The sequence below is a fragment of the Arachis hypogaea genome, chromosome 15 (genome assembly GCF_003086295.3).
Source record: "Arachis hypogaea cultivar Tifrunner chromosome 15, arahy.Tifrunner.gnm2.J5K5, whole genome shotgun sequence".
Lineage (NCBI taxonomy): Eukaryota > Viridiplantae > Streptophyta > Magnoliopsida > Fabales > Fabaceae > Arachis > Arachis hypogaea.
This window is the reverse complement of record NC_092050.1, coordinates 139,228,432-139,252,052: the sequence shown is the minus strand read 5'-3', so window position 1 is coordinate 139,252,052 and position 23,621 is coordinate 139,228,432. Positions and strand designations below refer to the sequence as shown.

General features: G+C 36.2%; 3 protein-coding genes and 1 long non-coding RNA gene across 11 annotated transcripts; 2 read left to right on the top strand and 2 right to left on the bottom strand.

The window, feature by feature from the left end:
• The first annotated feature begins 809 nt into the window (after positions 1-809).
• LOC112750886 (serine/threonine-protein phosphatase 7 long form homolog) lies at positions 810-8,099 on the top strand. Of its 2 annotated transcripts, XM_072216932.1 has the most exons (5): positions 828-1,703; positions 1,782-1,926; positions 4,551-4,766; positions 6,102-6,850; positions 6,949-8,099. In XM_072216932.1, exons 3-4 carry the CDS (start codon positions 4,686-4,688, stop codon positions 6,780-6,782), a joined length of 762 nt encoding a protein of 253 aa, XP_072073033.1. In that variant the 5' UTR covers positions 828-1,703; positions 1,782-1,926; positions 4,551-4,685; the 3' UTR covers positions 6,783-6,850; positions 6,949-8,099. The 2 variants fall into 2 exon arrangements, 1 of the variants encoding a protein (XP_072073033.1); XR_003176068.3 differs by lacking the exons at positions 4,551-4,766; positions 6,102-6,850; positions 6,949-8,099 and adding an exon at positions 3,380-3,564 and having other exon boundaries at positions 810-1,703.
• Positions 7,454-8,428, bottom strand: LOC112749039 (uncharacterized). Its single transcript, XM_025797308.1, has 2 exons — positions 8,172-8,428; positions 7,454-8,075 (listed from the first exon to the last, which is right to left on the bottom strand). Exons 1-2 carry the CDS (start codon positions 8,426-8,428, stop codon positions 7,454-7,456), a joined length of 879 nt encoding a protein of 292 aa, XP_025653093.1.
• Positions 8,429-14,177: 5,749 nt separating this feature from the next.
• On the top strand, positions 14,178-15,435 carry LOC112750885 (uncharacterized). The gene is made up of 2 exons (XR_003176067.2): positions 14,178-14,519; positions 15,127-15,435. It is a non-coding gene; the product is annotated as an uncharacterized lncRNA (long non-coding RNA).
• An 820-nt stretch (positions 15,436-16,255) lies between these two features.
• Positions 16,256-22,376, bottom strand: LOC112750884 (pentatricopeptide repeat-containing protein At1g05600). Of its 7 annotated transcripts, none has more exons than XR_011872332.1 (5): positions 21,584-21,851; positions 21,276-21,460; positions 20,576-20,764; positions 16,900-16,950; positions 16,256-16,754 (listed from the first exon to the last, which is right to left on the bottom strand). XR_011872332.1 is itself a non-coding variant. In XM_025799802.3 (4 exons), the coding sequence occupies exon 4, from the start codon at positions 19,225-19,227 to the stop codon at positions 17,719-17,721; it is 1,509 nt and encodes a 502-aa protein (XP_025655587.1). In that variant the 5' UTR covers positions 19,228-19,458; positions 20,576-20,764; positions 21,276-21,460; positions 21,584-22,376; the 3' UTR covers positions 17,582-17,718. The 7 variants fall into 7 exon arrangements, 4 of the variants coding, with proteins under 4 accessions (XP_025655587.1, XP_025655588.1, XP_025655589.1 ...); XR_003176063.3 differs by lacking the exon at positions 20,576-20,764 and adding an exon at positions 19,419-19,458 and having other exon boundaries at positions 21,584-21,814; XR_003176066.3 differs by lacking the exon at positions 20,576-20,764 and having other exon boundaries at positions 21,584-21,792.
• Between the last annotated feature and the right edge of the window lie 1,245 nt (positions 22,377-23,621).

Here is a 23,621-nt window from a genome sequence, read left to right as displayed (position 1 = left end):
GTTGACAGAATTTTACACACCGAAACTTTCTTGTAGGAGAGATACTGAGATATTATTGCCTTTGACTTTAGCAAATATTAATGGACAAAACTTCCCCATCCATATTAATTATTTTATTTTATTTTATTGAAGAAATCCTACGTTTTCATAGTAGGAGCAGCCACAACTAGGATTTTTTATGTTAATAAATAAAATAAATGTAATATTATCAAAATAATTTTTTTTAGAAAATTTATCGATTTAAATTCTCTTATCATATCTCGTTTACAGTGTAAACGAGATGACAATGCGTGTATCTCGTTTACACTGTAAACGAGATATGGCACCAGTAGCGGAACTTAGTTGAAACAAGGGTGTAAGACCCATAATTTAAAAAAAATTGTTACGAGTTAATTACAATTTATTTATTCATTAAATACTTTATTTTTAGAAATTATTTTACTAAAAGTAATTAAATCAAATTTTGACAATTAAATTAAAAATTTTACTTAATTTTATAATTATTGAATAATTTTCTATATTTAAATTATAGAACTTATCAGTTGTAAAAGAATAAGAATTTTATATAATTTATGTAAATAATAGAGATTCTAGAATTTAATACTTTAATTTTATAAACAAAGAAAATTAATTATATTATCTTCAATTTTAAATTAAAATATTTGATTAAAAGTCAATTAGTAAACTAATAATCAAATAACATTTTTAAAATAATTTTAATAGATTAAATTAGATTTTTTATTATTATTATTATTATTGTTGTTGTTGTTGTAGATCATTATTATTATTATTATTATTAGTAGATCATTATTATTATTATTATTATTAGTAATATTAGTATTAGTAGCGCAGGAGTAGAGTACTCCATTCAGTCGCACCCACACGCACCAAATTGAGTTGGGTGTTGCTGTTGGTGCTTGCGATGAAGACGAAGAAAATTTTTATTGTGGAAGGCCTTAGTAGTTGCCTTTGATTATATATTATGAGATCTGAGAGAAAGAGAAGAGAGCTGAAGAGGGAAGAGAGGGTTTGAGAAAGAGAAAGGGAGAAGAGGAAGGAACAGTGGCGCCGGAGGAATGGGAGACCGCCACTGCAGCTGCGCGCCGCCACCGCGTCCTGCTGCTCGAGCCACCACCGTCCAGCTCGAGCCACCACCGCACCGTTCGTCACCATTGCGAGGAAGCCCAAAACCGAGGGAGAGAGCCGCGCGGGGAGACGGCGGCGTCGCCGTCTGTGGAACCCTCGTCGTCACCGTGCAGAGCCGCCGCCATCGTCATCATCGCGGGCTGCTGCCGCTGCGCGTGTGATCGTCGCCGCCTCTGAGTACGTCACCGTCGAGGCTGGTCGCGGGCAGAAGGAGAGATCTCCGTCGCCGCCGAACCAAACGCATGAGAGAGAAGGAGCCCGCGGGAGAGGAGCTTGTTGCCGCCGCTGCCAAGGCTTCCTTGCCATCGCCGTGGTAGGGTAGTCACCGGAGGGAGCCGCCGTTGTCAGCGCCGCCGTCGGGGTTACCGCCGCTGCTGCCGCCGATAAGGTTTTAAGTCGGTTTTCGTTTCCTTTGAATTTCCGGGAGCTTAATCATCGCTGTATGTTTGTTTCAGTCGCCATTGCCGGAGTTCTGGTCGCCGCTGCCGTTCGAGGTGGCTACCGGAGCTGCCGCCAAACCGGTTCAGCGACCGCCGCTGTTTCATTTTCTTAGTTCGGTAAGTATTTATGTTTCGGAAATCCGTGTTAATATTCTGTTATCTTTGGTTATAAACTCTGAAGCTCTGGTAACGTAGGGTCGTGTTTTGAGCGTTACATGTCGCTTTTAAGTTGCTGTGAGTGCTGCGAAAGTGACCAGGACTGAGTTTGCGGTTGCTGTTGGTTTTGGGTTAAGAGAAATAGTTCCGTTGACGCGTTGAGTTATAATTTTGACGAGACGAGGTAGGGGTTTTCCTTAAAATATATTTTACATTACAGAGTTGTGATAAATAGATATTGATGCAAAAAGATATACTTCTGCGATTATGTTTGTCTTGTGGATGTGACGGTTTGTTGAACTGGATTATTGGTTGTTTGATTGCTTGAGTAATGTACGATTGTTGATAAGAAAATGGGTTTGAGAAGTTATTTACTTGATTATTATGAGAAGTGGTTTTCTTTGGTTTGAAGTTAGAGCGGTTTGATTTTGAGTCGGTCTGATTTTATAAATGATTTAATACTTGAGCTGGTTTGATTTTAAAAAGAGTTTTATTATTGGAATTGGTCTGGTTTGAAAATATTTGATACTGGAATTGGTTGAATTTTGGAAAGTGACTGAGATTTGGAAATGGTTTGAGAAATGTTTGGATGGGACCCGAAAAGGGTGGCAGTATTCGAGTTTTAGAGGAAATGCTGCCGAAATTTTATAAAATTAGAAGTTTCATTGAAAGTAGTTATTTTAAAAGGGTTTTAAGTATTATATGATTTAAAACTATCTCATTTATCAAAGGAAGAGTTATGTTTTGGATTGGGAATTGTTAGTGAACGGAATGGAAAGAAGGATGATTGAGAATTTTCTCTGAAATATGGTTTTTGAATGAATTTAGAAATGAGATTTGGACTAATGAATGATTATGAATGTTGAGAATGTTGAGATATGATCTTTGAATTATTCATATGGCTTATGAATTTGAAATATCTGAGATACGAGGTTCCCTGGATTAAGTGCCGTGGCTTGCCACCACGTGTACCAGGTTGAAAACTCGATACTCTGTTGACCCTACGACGTAAGTGTGACCGGGCACTATATAAATTCTTGGGAATGTTTACCCCCATTGAGTAATATTGATTATTTGAGAAAAGCTATGCATAGGCTCTTGGGGATGCACGTCAAGGGACAGTCTAAGGACAATTCAGACTTGTCGGGTTGGCTGGATAACCGACAGATGAGCCTCATCAGCCATAGGATAGGCATGCATCATATGCATTTGTATGCTTTGCTTGAGTTTGAACTTGTTTTGGTTTGTCTAATTGCTAAACTGTTCTTAACTGTTACTTGAACTATTTGCTGTAACTGCTACCTACTTGTGTTTTCTTTGTCTGTCTTGCCTGTGTTTGTCCTGGCGTGCTACATTTGAGAATGAATCTTGGTGCTGAATTAATGATTGTGTTGTTTGATTGTGTGGTTAGTTTCTGATTGAGATTTTCTTTTAAGAAAGGAAAAGTTTCAGATTTCTGAAAGAATAAACATTGTTTCTTTGAAAAGGTTTTGAACGATTACCTATTGGTTTTTAAAAGATTCATAAGGCAATGATAATCACTGAGCTTGAAAATAGTTTTCTTATAAAATATCTTCTTATGACAACTTTGAAACTCCGTGGTGAGACCGTGTGGTTAGGTTCTCACTTCCCTACAGCTTTACCTTTTCAGGAACCGGATGAAGAAGCATTAAGAAGAGTTAAAATCCGTTCGGTTTTATATGTTGATGAATTAATTAGATTATTTTCTTCCCTCGTCTTTGTTATTATAATTTTTGTAAGAGGGATAGGAGTTGTATGATTTATATATATTATATTATAAGATATTATGAGAAGTTTTGTATATGAATCTATACCTGCTTGTTTTTTTTTTTTTTTAAAGATAAAGTATTTATTTCCGGTTTTTAAAGAAATCAGCGATACGGTATTGAGTCACATGCTCCTATTTTAATATTTAGTACGTAAAATAGTCGTAATACTTCTTGCTATCAGAGTGGCGCAGCTGGAAGCGTGACATTCTGGTAGTGAGGGTGTTACAAAGGGGGGCCATGGCCCCCCAAACTTTTGTTAAAAAAATTAGTAGTACTTTTTCAAAAAATAAAAAATAGTTCAGTTGGCTCAAATACTTTATTATGACTTAAAATACTAAAGTTCAATCTTCATCTCTATTCAATAAATAATACTCCCTCTACCTTTGAGTTCAAATATAAAAAATTAGGTATTTTTTATTTATGTAATTTGATATTATTTTATATTTTATTGTTTATTTAATTTAATTTTTTATATGATAAAAAATATTAGAATATTCAATAAGTATTAATATTATTGTATTTGTATAAATTGATAAAAAATTCAATAAATATTATAAATTTTAATATTTGTTCTTCTAACTTCTTTTTTACATATTTTACAGGATATATATTCAAATTTTTATATAAAATAATCGTGAAAAACTAAAGAATTGATACAATTTTTTAAGAGGAAGGCTAATATTCAAGAAGGAGAACATATAACTTTTATAATATCAACACTTGTAGATAGTTCTTTTACTTTAATAATTTATGAAGAAAGTGAGATACAAGCTTTAAAAGTTTAAAGAGTTGCATCTGATGAGTTTGACCTTAATTCTTTGGAACGAGACCTTAAAAAACAGCTTTAAATTTGACAATATCACCCAAATCAGAGAAATGATGTTAGATAAATTTATCTTTAATGGGATTCATATCAAAAGCATCTTAACAATTATTTTCTATCTGGCCCCCCAAAATTTTGTTTCAAGATCCGCTACTGATGACACGTCAGTATGACACGTGTATATTTCATTTACAGTGTAAACGAGATATGGCATGTGCGCGCCTATATATAGAAGTCGTTTACAGCCGACTTCCGGGCCTAATTTGACTTTGTCAACATCTTTCTCTCATCTTTTAACCCTTTTTGACTATACATTTAACCCAAACGGTGATGGCGCGCCAAGTGGGGAATGACGGGGACATAAACAGGTTGAACGAGACAACACATTACGCCGGGGCGACCGACTTCGAGGTTAATTTCGTTATGGTTGTTAAATTTAATGATGTTGCCATTGTTAGGGTAGTCATAAAGATCTGGAACGTTGGTAAATGAGTTAGGAGTTAGGTCTGTATTGTTAATTTAGAATTCTATCCCCTTGTGCTAGGTTGGTATGACATAAATATTATTAGTTTGGAACTATATTATTCCTGTGCTATGTTGTTAGTATTTATAAATTTAATGCCATTATAGTATAACATTGTTTACATTAATAAATTTTAATATTTTTATTTTATTAGAAATTTAAGACTTTACTTTGTTGTATTATATTATTTAATTTGTAATAAAAGTAATAATAAGAAGAGCAAAGTATCGTTTTTATCCCCAACGTTTGGGATAAGTTCTAAAGTTGTTCCTAACGTTTCAATAGTCCTATTTAAGTCCCTAACGTTTCAAAATTGACTCAATGCTGTCCTGCCGTTAGGGATCCGTTAACAGAATTGACGGCGGGACAAAATTGAGACGATTTTGAAACGTTAGGGACTTAAATAGGACGAAAATGTTAGGGACAAAAACGATACATAAAAATAAATTTTAATTTAATTTTATCTTTCAATAATATTAATTTTTTACTGTATATAGTATTCAATTATTTTTCAATTACATCTAAATAAATTACACTTAATCACATTACTTTCATTTTAAATAATTTATTTTTTTATAATTTTAAAGAATCTTAATACATTAGAGACAAAAGGTATAATTTGTATTTTATTGTATATATATTATTTTTTTCTTTTCTACAAGTTTATATACTAGTCCTTCTACAAACATTTCATGATAACTAAAAATCTTTAAGAGTAAAATCATAAAAAAAATTAATTTATTTAAAATGAAAGTAATATGATTAAGTGTAATTTACTTAGATGTGATTAAGAAATAATTGAATACTATGTATAGTAAAAAATTGATATTATTGAAGGATAAAATTAAAATTTATTTTTATATATCATTTTTGTCCCCAACGTTTTCGTCCTATTTAAGTCCCTAACGCTTCAAAATTGTCTCAATTTTGTCCCACCGTCAATTCTGTTAACGGATCCCTAACGGCAGGACAACATTGAGTCAGTTTTGAAACGTTAGGGACTTAAATAGGACGATTCAAACGTTAGGGACAACTTTGGGACTTACCCCAAACGTTAGGGACAAAAACGATACTTTAGTCTAATAAGAATCATTAATCTTGAGAGTTTTGAGAGATAAATATTATCAAAAGTAAAATTAATTTTTTAAAATGTTAAAAAATAATCTATAAGTTATTAATGATTTTATATAATTTAAATATTATTTTTGGTTGTCATTATTCAGAGGCCTTGCCTCCTACTGCCCCGGCGAGTGAGCCATACTTTACCTCCACCGGACGCCATCGTCCCGTATCTGGATGAGGCTGGATTCAGCGACACCATGCCCCTCAGGAATTTTATTTTTGACAATTCCCTGATTTCAGCACTAGTGGAGCAACGGCGTCTAGAGACGCACAGGTTTTATCTCTCGTGGGATGAGGTCACTATCACCCTGCAGGATGTGGTGTACCACCTAGGCCTACGCGCACACGGTAACCCCGTCGGGGGGTGCCTCTGTGACTTTGGTAGGTGGTATGCCAAGGAGACGTGGGTGTTGGTGGAGCAGCTCCTCGGTGCCAGGCCTCCTGTGGCAGCACATCAGGCGACGCAGAGGAAGGAGTCATTCACCCTGAAGCTTGTGTGGCTACGGAATCGTGTCCGCCAGATGCCCCAGACAGACGATCCCGAGACTCTTCGACAGTACGCCAAGTGTTATATCATGTTACTGATCGAAGGGTATCTGATGACCGACAAGTCCAACAATCTGGTGCACCTTCGATGGCTACCCTTGCTCCGGGACTTTGCAGAGTGTAAAGCATTTTCCTGGGGCTCGGCTGTGCTGGCCTGGACGTATCAGTCCCTTTCTTTGGTGGCTCAGCGGGGCGTCACGGATATCGCTGGCTGCACTCCGTTGTTGATGTCCTGAATTTATCAGAGATTTTTCTAGTGGTGTCCACCAGATAGAGGCGTCTATCAGTATCCGCTGGCTGCAAGGTGAGAAATGTCTTTTTATGTATTTGAGTTAAATAATTTTATTAAATCTTTTGGTATGTTAATTAATGAACCCTTTATGCTCTCCTTCGATGTGTTAGGTTGGTTGGATTGCCGCAGCAGAGCAGGGATCAGCATGAGGCTAGGGTCCTGCATTTTAGGATTTCCCTCGACCGGCTACGGTTCGAAGAGGTTAGTTGTAAAATACGTATGTTTTTATTTTGGATAATTAGATAGATATCGTATGCTTTATTGTGCTTATTATATGGATAATTCGAGAGATTTCTTATAATAATTGTGTTTGTGTTATATTGAAAACTTTCTTTCTTCAATTTGCGTGGAGAGTCTACGATGACCCCGCCCTGCAGGCTTTGTGTCCGCCATGGTTTCGTGAGGAGGAGGAGTGGGGGAGATGGTTGTTAGCCGTTCCCGTATTGTGCTTTAATATCGTCCGCTTTCACCACGTTGATCAGGTGAAACAGCAATTCAATGGAGAGCAGCAGGTACCAGAGACTCCGGTAAATCTTGATAGGTGAGATTGATGCTATAGAGGGATACCACCCGCTATCATTGGCTCCTAGGGTGGCCTTGATGGCCTGAGATCTGTCAGATATAACCAGTAAGCCGTCTTGTGGGGTCACGTGGCGCCAAATTAGTAAGAAAGAATGACCATGACTCGGTGCTCTCAGACTCAACAATGGCAAAAGCAATTGGCAGTATGTTGTTGTTGCCGTCTTCCGCCACCGCTATAAGCAACACTCCACCATACTTACCATACAGATGCGTGTCGTCTACAGAGACGAATGGCTTGCAATGCTTGAAGGCCTCGACACATGACGAAAAATCCCAGAATACTTTGTCGAACATGCAGCAGTCGAACACCATGAGGTGTCCTTCGTAGTACGGTTTGACGCGTAGGTCACATATGGTGCCGAGGAAACAACTCTGCAGTGTCTGAAGCAGTTTCGGCACCTTGTTGTACGACTCTTCCCAATCACCGTAGATTCGTGCAATTGCCTTCTGCTTTACCATCCACACCTTTCTGTATGACTGTTTGAAGTGATAGCTTGCCTGGACCGCACCTTGCAACACCGGGATACTCACAGACGGGTTGGACTGAATCAAGGGCAATATGACTCTGCAGATGAGACTGCTATCTAACTGACGATGGTCTTGAGACATGGTGGGTGCCAGACAGCTGTGTGATCCACCAAACCTCTGAACCTCCCTAATCACAACAAAAAATTTATTCTTACAAATCATCTATAACCAAAATAGCATATCATACAAAACTACTCAAATTCACAATTAAATTTGAACTTACCAGTATCCGAGATTCTGACGAAGGGCCACACGGAGGCTCCATTGACACCCACTATCGACTTGATGGCACTGCACATGGTACTTTAACCGGTCGGATTCGATCACCCGGTACTCAGCACTCCTGCAAATACTGTAGTTCTTCACACCTTGAAGCACCGCCTCACGGCTTCTGAACCTGTGTCCGACCCAAAACTCCACACCACCGTCTAGGTTGTAATCCACTCCACAGGTGTCAGAAACCGGGATCCTCTCATGCATGGCGTCCAGATCTAGACCGTGATAGTGACTTGGCACAGCCGTTAGCGCCGAATCGGATGAGGTGGAGGCAGCACATGGCGCGGCACAGCCCCTGCAGGTGTCTCCGGCACAAACTCATCCTCATCGCCACCATCAGAAGACTCACTGTATCCACTGTCCGCCACGTAATCCTCGTCCGACCAAATTAGTCTAACATAATAAAAATGAGTTATGACTAATATTATTTTAATTTTTATTATTTAATTTGGTTGAACTTAATTCATAAAAATACTTAAACATGTAATATTACTCTTTTAAAAAATACCGTAATTTTAAGTATTATTTTAGAAGTTATGACGATTTTTTTAAAACTATCACAATAATCATTTTAAAACGGCATTTTTTTTTCAATTAGTATAAAACGATAGTTTTTTACTGTTTAAAATGAGAGTTTAAAAGTGTTGTTTTTGTTATATTAAAATGACGGTTTTATCTACAACTGTTGTTGTAAGAACCGAATTGGACCGGCCGATTCGATTGGAAAACTGATAAATTAGACTGTTAACTGGTCCGATTCAGTATTATGACCGTTAAAAATTAGAACCGGTGAGAACCATCCAAAACCAATTAGAATCAATCCAGCCAAACCGCGTTAGAGAAAATTCTAAAATTGTTAAAAATGTAGCTTGAATCTAGGTCCTTCTTGTTATTGCATGCTCTCCCTTGCCACTAAACTATATTATTCTTTGTTACTTTATGTGCTAATTATTAATTATATAGTAAAACATATAATAACTTTGTTAATATTATTTTTATTTTATACTCACTTATATTTAAATTAATTATATTTTTTATTATTCATAATTATTAATATAAATGTTAGTAAACATATATAAATGAAAATATCAAATATTTTATTAATTACAATATCATTATTCTATTTATGATTATATGATATTTATTAAATATTAATTTCAATAAAAATAATATAATAAATATAAACTAATTAGTTAGTTATTGAAATAAAAAATAGTTATTTTAGCATGAAAATAAAATTAAAAAAATATTTATTATGAAAAAATATTAGAATTTTATATACTTATTTAATGATAACTGAATTATAACTTGTTGATTATAATTTGTTGAAATTTGATTGTTTTTAAAATGTTAGTGAAGATATCTATTTTAAATTTTATTTTTAGACTTTTGACTATTTTTTATTTTTTATTTACATAGGATCGGTTCTATCGGTTCAACCAGTAACTTATCGGTTGAATCAATAAACCAATAAACCAGTAGCCTGACTGGTTCGATCATCGGTTCAGTTCTTATAACTATAGTTTTTACATAGTTAAAACGGTAGTTTTTGCTTGTTTAAAAGAATAGTTGAATACCGTCATTTTTATCGAGTTAAAATGATAGTTTTATTGTTTAAAATGACAATTGAGATTGTTGTTTTTTATTAAGTTAAAATAGCAATTTTTTATCGTTTAAAAAGACGGATGAACCGTTATTTTTATCTAATTAAAATGTCGATTTTAGATTGTTTAAAATGACTACTAAAAATTAAAACTGTCGTTTCTACTTAATTAAAATAATTATTTTTAGATAATTTAAAATAACTCTTGAAATTGTTATTTTTATCGAATTGCTGTCAGAATAACTCTTAACATTTTATAATTTTGCAACTATAACGTGATTTTTACTTCATACATAATCATGAAAAATCAAAAGTTAAACTAAAAATAAAGTATCAAACATAGCATATGAATTTTAATTATACATTGTCTTAACATATAATCTTGATACATGATATGCAAAGTCTTCATCAAAAGATTATACTTTTTTATTACTTACTTCAGATGATCAACTTCTAAAATCTTTTGGTGATAGTACTTCACTCTCTTGATTCAATTTCTATAACAAAAATATAATATGAGCAAAATACAAAAAAATATAATTTTTTTTAGTGTAGATCAGAACATATATGATTCTAGAAAAACATATACTTTACTCACATCCTCTTATGTTTTGTTCATTGCTTGAGGAGTTTATACAGAATGATTAACATTCTCTAATTTTGATACTCCATTTGGTACTCCTTAGCAAGACGAATAAAATAATTCCAAAATTAACAATTAACATAGAAAAGCACAGTAATAAGCAATAACATCAAATAAGAATAATTAACAGAAATATGTGTGAATTATATGGATGGTGAAGATAAGACAATGATTCTCTTTTTGAGTAAGGAAGACTCCTCAATAATATATGATATTTTTTGCATCTTATCAACAAGTCTTTCCATCCTTGCTTTCTGAAAGTGGAGATATCTATACGGTCTAACACTCACCGGTGCATTCCTAGGTATTAAATGAATAAAGTGATCCACCATCTTCGGTGGTGGCAACTGTATTGGCTCCTCAAAGAGTCCTGAGAAGTTCTCGAGTATCTATTGAACTTCATCATCATCAACTGTAAGCTCATCTTTATTGTTTCCAGAATCAACAGCCTCTAAGTGGAATAGTGATGCAATAACTTTTCTCTCCTATAATTTCCTCAGTTATCTACAGTTGAGGCTAACTTCCTTTAACAACCTCTCACCTTTGAAAATCACCCGATTGACAGAGACCTTAAACTTCATAAACAGTTCCATGTAATTTATCTGAATGGTGCCAAGGCTCATCATCTAGTGTACACCTAGAACCACGTATGCTCCTTTCAAATCCAAGACATACGCATCTACCGCAAAGTCATACTCCTACACCGAGAGAGCTAACCCAATGCATTTTGCCCCGCAATGGATAAAATTCCCATTGCCTACCATCACTTGCAAGGTCAGAGTTGGTGTGAGAGGAACGTTCAACTTTCGAGCCACTGAAACCTTCACAAAGTTATGAGTGCTGCCCATCGATCAAAGTCAGCAGAGGATGATTCCCATGAGTACCTTGGACGCAGAGGGTTTCAGGGTGGAACTCCCCTTCTAGGGCATTGAGGCTTATTTTCGGAGTCAAATGCTCATCATTATTCCCTTCATCTTCAGAATTAGAACCAGCATTGCCAGTCTCTTCCTCTGCCTTCTCTTGTAACAACTCGCGAAGTTCATCTTCACCAACCAAGCGTTGGTAAGCGGCTTTACAACGGTGGCCTGGCTAATTTTTTTGTCACAATAATAGCACAACCCTTTTTCTCTTCTCTTGCGAATATCAGTGATGGTAAGTTTCTTGAATAGAGTGGGGTCATCCTGGATGAGGGAGAAGAAGCTTGAGATACGATTGATGCAGAAGCGGCATGAGTGGAATTCTGTGTTGCAGTTCTCAGATTGGGGCTAACCGGGTTTAGGGACCTGTTGGGTGCAAATCGGGTTGGAGAAGCGGCTGACGGGTTGTACTGAGTTACATTGCTCTTGGATAGGCCCAGGGTCATTGCATGTTTCTGTTCATGCATTTTGGGCCAATAACAATTCACACTTCAAATACTCTTGAAGTCTAGCAATGAAGAGGGCTATGATCCACTCCTCACTCAGCCTAGTTACATGGTTGCTGAGCTCATCAAACTGGCATTGGTATTCTTCCACAGATCCTACTTGCTTCAGCTCCTTGAGAGCAATGCAGTGGTCAAAGAAGACGTTCTTGGCAAAATCAGAATTTAAGACGTCAAGAAAGGTCTCCCAGGTGTAAGCAATGTGATTGTTGACTCCCCAATGATACCATTCATACGTGGCTCCGACGAGATTGAAGGAAAATACACAGATCTACTCAACGGGAATGCCAAAAGTTTCAAGATACTGATGGGATCTGAAGACCCAGTCTTCTACCCCCCTCTCCATCAAACATAAGCAAGTTGGCCACCTTCAACTTGCGTGGCCAGTGCGGTTCCCTACGCAGGCTTGGTGAGCCCGAACCAGATCCAATCACTGATTCCTCCCTTGGCTAAATCTGATCATTGCTCTTGGTCTTGAACTTCAGAATCTCACGAAGAAGTTTCTCGATGGTGGTAAGCTCGGATTGTGTCTCTGTAATGCGGTCATTAGCCTCAACAAGTCCCTGACTCAACGTTTCAACTTCGTGCTTGTTAGAGAGAGTGAGCTCCTCCAACTGATTTAAGAGAGTTCCTTCTGCCATCGTTGGCCTCTCAACGAAAGCACCAGTTGATACACCACTTGGTACTCCTTGGCAAGAACGAATAAAATAATTCTAGAATCAACAACTAACACAAAGAATCACAGTAATAAGCAATAACATCAAATAAGAAGAATTAAAAAAAATATGTGTGAATTATATGGATGTTGAAGATATGACAATGATTCTCTTTTAAAGTAAGGTAGATTCTTCAAGAATATATGATATTTTCTACATGCCTTTTGTGACTCCATTTCCTGTTATATATGACTCTCTCCACCAGGTGGTTACATAACTAACTTTTGCTATTGTCTCAAGCATTATTCTCCTACTATGCATTCCTTCACGATTCATAGTCCTTCATCCAAACTAGCGGCCACCTTTTCCATTTGTTCTTCTGCTGTGGACTTGAATTACTCGACCCATTCACCCTTTCATCATCCATAGTCTCTTCCATTAGGTCAAAATTGGTACTTTGGGCTCATATCAAATTCACTCACAACAGTAATCAACTAATGATTGATTTCCATTGTTTTATGATTTTTTTTTCTTCTAATTATTACTAGTGTGCTTATGAACGGTTTAGTGTTGATTAGTTACTATGCCAGCACAAAACCTAAACCTAAGCTTAGGGGGTGACAAACGGGAAAGCCTGCCTTGCTTTACCCCGCCAAAAGCCCGCCGGCCCTGCCCCGCCTAGTGAGGCGATCTTGAATTCCTTTTTCACCCCGCCTAATGGCGGACCAAGCGCGCCAAATCTCTTTTTTTATATAACTTATTAAATATTAAACAATATATATAATTTCACAAACATTTTAATAAATTTATAATTTTTAAAGACATACAAAAATTATAATTTCTAAATTCACAAACATTAAAGTCTTTATAATCATAAATATATAATAAATAGAATCATAAACCAAGTTTTCTGAAACAAAATAATAAAATCAACATTGTCCAAAGCAAAACAAATATTGTCTAAAATATATAATTAAACATATTCAAGTTTATAATCAATCCAACATAAAACATAATCCAAAATATAACTTAGAACATCTACAATTATCATCTTCATCCTCTTATAGATCAATAACAACATATAAATTTATAAAAAAAAAGGTATGACAAAAAAAAAAGCCTGGCCCACTGGAAAAGTCCGTCCCACCCCGCTGAAGCCTGCTAAAAGTACACAGATTAGGTGGTGCAGATTAGACGGGCTTTTTAAGTTTGATAGTCTCAAATTTTCAGCCCAACCCACTTTTTTGTGGTTATGCGAGCCGGCTCGGTGCCACCCTACCTAAGCTACATTCTATGTTGCCTCAGTGTATATCTTTTGGTGTCTTTCTATGATTAAATCCCTAACGTTACCCACACAAACTATAAATTCTTGTTTTCCTCCGTTACTAGTTATCAAACCCAGCTCGATCCGGCCGATTTGACCGGAAATTCGTTATCTGGCCGGACCAAGCCACTCATTAAACCGCTTAAGCATTGAACCCGATAAAAACTGGTTCCACCTGGACGGGTTTTGTAAAAACCGATGACCCGGCCGGTTCATATAACTCGGACCGGGTCATGTTCAATTTTTTTTTTAAAAAAATGGAAAACGGTGTCGCTTAAAGGACGCCCCTCACTCCCAACCTTATTTCCCTAATCTGAACTCTGAATCAGCTTCTTTCACTCTCGCAAGCGCTCTCACTCACTTCTCTGAACTCTGAAGAACGCTCTCACCTTCGCTCAAGCTCTCTCACGGTGTCGCACTCAATTCTCTCTTGTGACTCGTCTCCAGTCTCTCACTTCTCTTTCAGTCTCACACTCATTGTCTCGGAAAGGTCTTTGCGTTCTGTGTCATCACCATCTCGCACTCAGTCATCGCCTTCTCTGCGCTCGTCTTTGTCGTCGGCAGAATCAGACGGAACCAGCATTTGGTCGTTATCGTCTTTGGCCGTCAGTTGGTGAGCTTCCTTCACCTGCAGTTGGTCCCTGGGCAGGTGAGCTTCCTTCGGCCATATTCTTTTTTATTTCAATTTCATTGTTGTAAATCATAACTATGCCTTGAATTTGTTGATGAAAGTTGAATTTGTTGCTGAAAATATGACTAAGCTAATTTTTTTGGGCTAAAAATCATCACTTGTTGCTGCTGATTATCATCATTGGTGGTTGCATTTGTTGCTATGTTACTGAAATAATGAATTAGCTCATTTTTTGTTGCTGTAAATTATATTTGGAGGTAAATTTTTTGTTGCTGAAAATTATCAATGAGCTGAATTCATTGGTTCTGTTCTCTCTGAATTCATTGGTCCAACATTTACAATTGTGATGAGTAACATGATTGAATATTTTTACTATAGAAATTATGCATCCATGGAGAAGAAAACCCAGGAGTATGTGTTTATATATGTTGGAGCTGGACTCTATGTAGTTGTTACATATTTAATTCAACATTACTTTTTCAGTATGAACCTCACCACTAGAGTTAGAAGAATGCTTGCAGCACTTAATTAAGTGACCAATACTAAGTAATTGATGTTAAAACAAACATATAATGTTGTTAATGTAAATTTGATTTGTTTATGGTAACTATATTGAGGAATGAAGTAGGATGGTTCGATGAGGAAGAACACAACTCAAGTCTAGTGGCAGCAAGGCTTGCAACAAATGCAGCTGATTCAAGTCTGTCATTGCTAAGAGGATTTCAGTCATTTTAAAGAATATGATTTTGTTGCTGAATCATCTTTGTAGCTAAATTTTTTCTTGTCATAAATCATCATTGAACTTTAATTTACTTATTGTGTTTTGTTTTTCTCTCATTATTTAAATTGAAAAAATATTTTGTATTAGTGAATAATTTGTTATATATTTTTGTAATATTAGTTATGTTTAAGAATTAATACTTAATTTTTGTTAGTGTGTTTGTGGAGACATATTTTTAAACTTTTAATTTTAAACTTATCTTTTTATAACTTTATATTTAATTTAATTAGACCGGATCAACCGGTTTAATTAGTAATCCATCGGTTGAACTAGTGATCTGGTGATCCGATCTATCATATATGGTGGAAACTCAGGTGAGTTTTTACCATGAAGTCGACTGCACCTGAATTTTCATATTAAATTTTATTATCAATTATCAAAAATAGCTTGTGAAAATTCTTCTACCAACCTATTTAACAAGGAAAAAACGTGTCAACTATAAAGCCCAAGTACGAGAAACAAATCTACAAGACCCCTGTGGATGCATAATCTAACAAAAATTAAAGCCCAGGAAACTCCTTTCACAAACTTTGGCCCCGTAACCAATCAAAGACTTTAATCCAAATGAGCTCTAATAAATAAGTACAGCGACGGATTAGTCTTAACCTGTCAGGTTGAAAGATATTATGGGAAACCAAAAAAAAAAAAGAAATAAGCACAAGTCAGTTTACTCGGTCAATGAAGCAAGTGTTAGGGTTTGGATTTCGCCTTGTATATAGCAACTTATTGACCAGCAGCAAATTCTAAAATGAAACGCGACAGATTAATCATTCAATTGGTACAGAGCCTTTATGACCGTTTCTCTAAGCAATTCTTAGTTCAGTTAGTTGGAGAAAAAAAAAACATACAACTTAAATTTTTCAAATACAAGCACTTTAGCTCAAAGGGTCCCCCATCAAAGAACAAGAACAATAATTGACAAACAAGATCACAAATATTAAAGCTAAAGGACTAAGAGACAAGTGTTAACAGAGATGTCACAGCCTCATCAAAATTTGAAGGCAAATGAAGAAGCTACATACCTTAGAACTGAATAGGTAGCAATGTATTTTCTAGCAGGGAATTCACATTGAAAAGTCTTGCTATAAGTTTCTTTGTATAAGTTTGACAGTGAGATGATAAATATGGACATAAGAAATCACCACATAATCTCAAAAAGAATTATACAGATGTATTATCTCACTAGAACGCTTACTAGATGGATGATCTCTTTCAAAAGCAGCATGAACAAGTTTTACGTCTACTAATTGTAAGAAATCAAATTATTGGCATCATAGCTCTATCAGAACAAGCTCTTTTACCACATACACAGTTTGCATTGATAGACATTGCCATTTGTGTCATCTCAAAAGTTAGCAGCAGCTTGTATTTACATGTTGATGATTGCCGTTTGTTGCCGTGGTTTCTATTCCATGATGGATCCATTAGCTTAACCTGCTCGACATATCGCCCTACACTTACGCCTTTTCTTGCTTCAAGCGTTAAAATGAGAAAACATTAGTTAAAGACAACAATAATAAAATAAAAAATCTAAGAGTAAATCTAAGTAACAAACAATAGAATAGATGATTAAATTAAATTAATATGAGCAAAGGGAGGAAAAGTCATTGTGTGTACCTCCAAGGTCTCAGCAGTTTTGTTTAAATCCAGCAGTTTTGGTTAACAACCCTGCCACATGCACATGACATGGTTGGCCATTACAAGAAAGCACCACATTAATGAAGAGTGAAGAACCTCTTAAAAAAAGTACCATTGAGCATTAGAGAGAAGATTAATTGATTATGGACATACCTAAGAACTGTCATAAAGAGAGGGTGTTTCAGGTAAGAGTTTGAACCATTGATTCAGTTTCTCATACAATCAGAAAATAAGAATTTGAGCATTAAAATTAAATGAAATATCAATTTGAGCATTTCACAACAATTTGTTTTATAATTGTTGACACCTACATCAGCAATTTTAATTTATTTGATGCTTATGATGTGAAGAATTGCAGGTAAATAATGGTTTTTGATAATTTTGTTGTAAAAATGATCTATTTCTAAGTTGAAATTATTCGGGATATTTTAAAAAAAATTAACACAATATTTCCTACAATATATAACTATCAACCAAACCCAGGAAGTTTGATTCTTAAGATTAGCATTCTCAGGATTCAGGAATCATGTACCAACCAAATCCGCAACCAAAACATTCCCCGGAATCTGATTCCCAGAGAAAATCCGTCCACATTATTCTCATATTTTGGGTGGATAGAAAACATAGCAAAAATCTATCCCAAGGGCCAAGACACTAAGAATTGTATCAAATGATATATCTGTATTTCTATTAATGTGATGTCTTTGAAGCTAATAGAGAAGCACTAAAGTAAATAAAAGAATTTGAAGTATAGTATTCTAGTAATTTGGTTATTATACAACTACAACAGTAAAAGAATCATAAACTTGTTAGGCAGCTAAATGTCTTATTATACACTTCCATCTTATCCAAGACACAAAACAAAGATGTCAATGAATACCATACAGAAACTTCTGGAAGCTTTCCCTGGCTTATCATTTCCTCCAACCACATAACAGCTTCATATTGTCTTCCAAGACTGCAAAGACCCTTAATCAGTGAATTGTAACTGTCTTCACAAGGCCAATATGATTTATGTGACATTTTCTCCATAATTTCGCTTGCTTCAAGATATCTCCTTTCATGACAAAGCATTTCCAGCAAAATGCAATAAGTTTCCTTGTCAATATTGAAACCTACTGTTTTTGACATCTTATTCAAACTCTTGAGCACTGCCATTAAAAATCCGAGATTATGAAGGTTTTTCAAGAGAATAGTGTACACTCTAGCAGTTGGAAGACAAATTGCTTCCACCATGTCCTCCTCAATTGCCTTTATAGCTTCATCCACTTTACTAACCTTGCACAATGCAGCTACCTTTGCCTCAAAGATAGTGTGTGTTGGTTTAAATCCTTTGCGCTGCATTTCAATAATAACTTTATCGGCCTCATCGATTTTCCCTTCGCTGTATAGATCAACAGCCATGGCTGTATAACTTGCCAAACTAGGAACTGAGCCCCTGACTAAAGCTTCATGAATCAAGCGTTTAATGCCTTCTATATCTTTACCATCACGACACTGACCAAGATCAAGTCGGTTATAACATCGCTTGGGTGCTTTCAGTCCTTTCCTCAAGATTTTACCTAGAATCTCCATAGCTTCATCGAATTTTCTCTCATCACACAAAGCATCCAAAAGTGTTCTATAAACTACAATATCCTCACCGTTACCTTTTTGCGATATTCTCCAAAACATTGAATACAACAGATGTGTGGCCTCATGTAACCTCCTATCATGGCACAATCCCTTCATCAAGATCACATAGCTGTCCCTATTCGGATAGCAACCTTGAAAATCCATCTCCTGGAATATCTGCAATGCCAAATCAGAGCGGCCCTTCTGGCAGAGTGCATACATAAACAAGTTCAAGGCCGGAACACGAGACTTCACTGCCCAGCCACAAGAGCTCTCTACAAAGAGCCGGTAAGCAGATTCAAGCCGGTCCTCATTCACCATTATCTCCATCAGGGTATTGAAAGATTCAGTCCAATTCACACAATTAAAGCGAGGAATATCCCTATACAAAGAGACAGCTTCATCTAGCATCCCAGCTTTCACATACGTCTTGATAGCAGACACAAAGATTGAATCTTTGCACTCACATGAATCCTCCCTCATCTGCTCAATCAAATCCCTCATGTCATTGATCCTCCCTGAAGCTCCAAGGATGCTGATCATGGTTGCATAGACAGGACCATTGTGGGAGTAATTAGGGTACTTGGTTTTGGCATAATTGAAAATTTGAAGAGCCTTTGAAGGATTCTTTTGGGTTCTTATAATCTGAGAAAGGTAAGTGGGTGTTAACACCCTTGGCCATCTTGTAGCCATGTAACTTAGAATTATTCAACACAACGCACTAAAACTTCTCTCTTTCTCTCTCACTCCCCCAAAAAATTAGCTAATAACATTTTTAACTCAACATGAACTAGTTCTACTGATACACACAAAACATAATAATGACCCAAGTTAAGTGAATTTGTTTCACTATAAAAATAAGTGATATTTAAGTGTTTCACTACCTCACACACTCCTGCATCTATTCAGAGGTGATTCAAGAACCTGAAACCGGAAGGAAAAAATTCAGGTGAGTGCAACATAAAAACCCACAAGTTTAGCATTTAGCAACATGATACATATCCAAATATCACCTTTTAGTCATCAATATTTGTTTAGAATTCCCTTTATCTCATAATCTATATCTCAACCTTTGTTTCCTCCTTTTCTAATTTTTTTTTCTCATTTTATTCCTCATCATCACTTAATTGTAAACTATTAGTTTGTAATTCAAAAAGGTTCCAAAATGATTCCAGAGATGGTGTTTCATCTACTTCTCAACTTTTTCATGTATTAATAATAATAATCTGTGTGATATTATAAATCAAGAACTGCAGCCCATCATATGCAAGACACTTACTACATTGTGTTTAATGGTAGTGGTAAAGTGAACTTAAATGGCAAGCAAAACAAGCAAACTAGGGCCTTCATCCTTCCATTTGTGTTTAATTACATTCAAGTGACAAGCAAATCAGAAGCAAATTAAGGTTCCAGAATGTTAATTGGTTCAATTTTTCATAAAGCAGTAGGATCTAGTCATACACAAGAAAATTAAGGTTCTATTTGGGCAGGTCATATCACAACAATTAAAGAGCACCCGCTGAATTGAATAAAGTTTAATCACACTATTTTCATCTCATTAAGAGTTAACACACATATCTCACTTACAACTAATCTCTAAAATCAGCCGAAGAAACAAATCTTCTCACTTTTTTAGAAGATTTTATTTTATATCATAATGCAGCAGGGTTTAATCATCCAGCTGAATTGAATAAAGTTTAAAAATAAATAAATTCAATTCACAGAGGAAGAGAAAAAAAATAACGAATATTTGGATAAAATAAAACAAGACACAAAACTATGTTCCAGAAAGAGAAAGGATAACTAATAGAACATGAAGAATGAGAACGCAAAACTTTGTTTCTGAAGAACAGAAAGAGAAAGGATAACTAATAGAACATGAAGAATCCGAACACAAAACTTTGTTTCTGAAGGAGACGGTGTTCATTGCGGTGCCGGCAGCAGAGTTCGCAGTCGGCGGAAAAGGATGCTGGTGGGTAGAACGTCGGTGTGAGGAGAGAAAGCAAAAGGTTAGAGAGAGAGAGAGAGAGAGAGAGATTACATAGCAACAGCAACGGCAGAGAGAGAACGCATAGCGGCTGCTGGTGTATGACAGAGTGATTGGGTCGCCGGGGGTTTCTGCCATTCCGGGCTGTGGAACCAAGGTTGCGAGAACCGAACCGGCCATTGAATTGGTCGAGTGACTGGTTCAATAGTTCAATGATCCAACCGGAGTCAAACCGTAGTTGAACTAGTTTAATTAAATATACAATAAAATTATTAAAAATTCAATATATAATTTCAGATATTCAAATTCAATCATTTGATTCATTTCTAAACTAATTTCAAAGTTTCACAATGTCCATAATTTGTCATTAGAAGTTTACAAAACACAAAAATTTCTAAACCTGCTGAATACAAGAGAGCCAAAGCATATGACCATATTTAGTTTTTAGGATTCTAATCCATTAATCAGCATCCAAACTAAACTGAAAACACATCAACAACCAAAACTAAATTGAATCCAATTCCAAACTCAGAATTCAAATTAAATTGAATTCTAATTGAATTCAGAATCACACTAGCATTCAACAAATTAAATAAATAATCCAATTCCAAACTCAGAATACAAACTCAGCTCAGAATATTAAAATTAATTGGAAAAAAAGATGAATCCAAAATTAATTTGAGTAATTGAAGAATCCACGTCGACGATATAGGGAGTCAGGGAAGAACGACGAGGTTAAAGGCGAGGAGCTTACCGTCGACGACGTCCAAGAAGCAAACAGCGACATCACTCACGGCGGAGAACGGAAAGGCGATTTGGGCGGCGAACCGACGACAGAGACGAAGTAGACGAACCGTGAAGTAGCAAGGAGAGGGACGCGGGTGAGGTGACCGACGCTGGTTGCGTCAACGACGGCGACAACTACCGAGAGAAGAAGCACTGAAGAACCATTGAAGATTGAAGAATAAATCAATAAAATTTTAAAAAATAAAACTGACGAAGCACTGAAGCAAGCAAGCAGCAAGCAGTGGCTAGTGAGGGAGGAGGCCGAGGAGTGCTTACCGTAGAGGTGAGCAACGGCGAGGTGACCGAAGAGGCGAGCGACAAGATGACCGACGTGCGACGGTGAGGTGGCGATGTGTCCGAACAGAGATTCTACGGCGAGTGGCGGCTGGTGGTTGGGGCTGCAGGCGTTGTCTCTGATAGGGTTTAGCAAGGTTAGGTTTGGCTTGTGAAGTGTGAGGGAGAGATTGCTCAGATTGGGGTGGGGTGGGGGGGGGGGGGGGGGACAGGGGCCGGGGAGGGGTGTTTTCTTTTTTTTTTTTAATATAATTTTAAAAACCGAAAATTTTTTTGAAGGAAAAGTATAGGAACCAAGTTAGAGCCTCCGACATTACCGCTCTGCGATCTCACTCTACCCCAACTGGAACTATTCTTCCCGTCATCATTCCTTGCGATTGGCACCACCGCCAACCACCGCAGTGCCTCCTTCGCGATTCGCAGCGCTGCCGACCATCACAGAGCCGTTATCGTCGCGATTCGCCGCGCCGCCGACAACCACAGCGCCCTCCTCATCGGGATCTGTAGCCTGCCACCACCGCAGCGCTTCCCTCGAGATTCACAGCGCCGTCGACCACCACAGAGTCGTTCTTGTCGCGATTCGCGGTGCCACCAACCACCACAACACCCGTCGCGATTTGCAGCCCGTCACCACCGTCGCAACTCTTTCACACGTCTAAGGGTCATAATAATAGTGATAGTAATGCTGCTGCTAAGACTAAAAAATTGGCCATTCTCAAGCATGATCAATTGAATACACCAGTCAACTATTACTGTAGTTTGTAATCACTAATATTTTTTAATTTTTTATTATTTTTTATATTTATACTTAAATATTAAATTCTATCCATTTGGGTGTCAAATCCTGGTATTTTTACCATTAAATTATAGTTTATTTTGTATTATTACGGAGGAATAAAGCATTGAATCAAACCCTTCATTTCTAAGTACTTTTGCTTGTATGCTAATTAATTAAACAAAGCATTTAAGAATCTATAAAAAAATAATTCAACGAAAAATAATAGCTTTACCAAGCTAGTATCATTTCTACCCAAATGAATTCAAAGTACACAAAGAAATGTTATGACATTTTAATTCTTGTTCCGAAGAACATACAAATTGGTTTTCGACAAATTTTTTGAGCATCTTATTATTTATAAGATTAGATAAGACAAAGGTCTTATTAAGTCTTTCTCTATACTGCATAATCTTTTTTTTTTTTTTTCATCTATGCATTTCCTAAAAAATTTGAACAATTCTTCTTTCAGGATTTTATGTCAAATCAATTATTTACAAGTTCTTACTTTGCTCCTAAATCAACAACAGAAGAAATTCACCATAGTTATAAACAAAGACTAGCCATTCATGACTAATTCAACATCTCATCATAGTGAATTGGTGTTTAGTAATGATGGATTTTTAGTAAATTCAATTCTATGGTGTTTCCGTTGTAGCATATAATCAATAAAAAGTCAATAAACTCATCATAGCATATAGCTAAAAAACCAAAAATATCAAGAGAAAAAACCAAAACAACTCTTCAAAAATATCTCTTAATGCTACAATTTTATATGAACAAAATCAAACCCAATTTTTAAATATCTCTTAATACACATACACTACTTTATTTAAGAAAAAACCAGCAAAGCATTTAGAATAGTAACATAGAGAAATAGGTTCAAATTAAAAACTCAAACATCTCTTTTTGCTTAATGACAACAAAGAAACATAAGATCAAGGAATATATATATATATTCCTACGGAACCAAAGGAGGGCAATGATATCAGTAAGTTTTAAAATGTCTTTTTTTTTGCAACCTCTCTCGTCGTTTTACACACAGTCCTTCTTCATCCCACACAAAATCCAGCGTTCTTTCTGAGAAAGTTACTCGTCCTAAGGAACTCTCTCCAAAACATAACATCTTCGAAGAAGAAGTATGCTTCAAATATATCAATCAGGCTATAGACAACTGAAAAATACCAAACATTCCCCAGGATGAACTCTACGTTCCTGAAGAAACCAAGCGTGCCGGCAGATCTG

Coding starts and splice junctions, on each gene's coding strand:
- LOC112750886 (XM_072216932.1), top strand. CDS start 4,686: ATGGCGCGCCAAGTGGGGAATGACGGGGACATAAACAGGTTGAACGAG. Junction 4,767..6,101: donor CCGGGGCGACCGACTTCGAG/GTTAATTTCGTT, acceptor GTCATTATTCAG/AGGCCTTGCCTCCTACTGCC.
- LOC112749039 (XM_025797308.1), bottom strand. CDS start 8,428: ATGCATGAGAGGATCCCGGTTTCTGACACCTGTGGAGTGGATTACAAC. Junction 8,076..8,171: donor CGTCAGAATCTCGGATACTG/GTAAGTTCAAAT, acceptor TGTTGTGATTAG/GGAGGTTCAGAGGTTTGGTG.
- LOC112750884 (XM_025799802.3), bottom strand. CDS start 19,227: ATGGCTACAAGATGGCCAAGGGTGTTAACACCCACTTACCTTTCTCAG.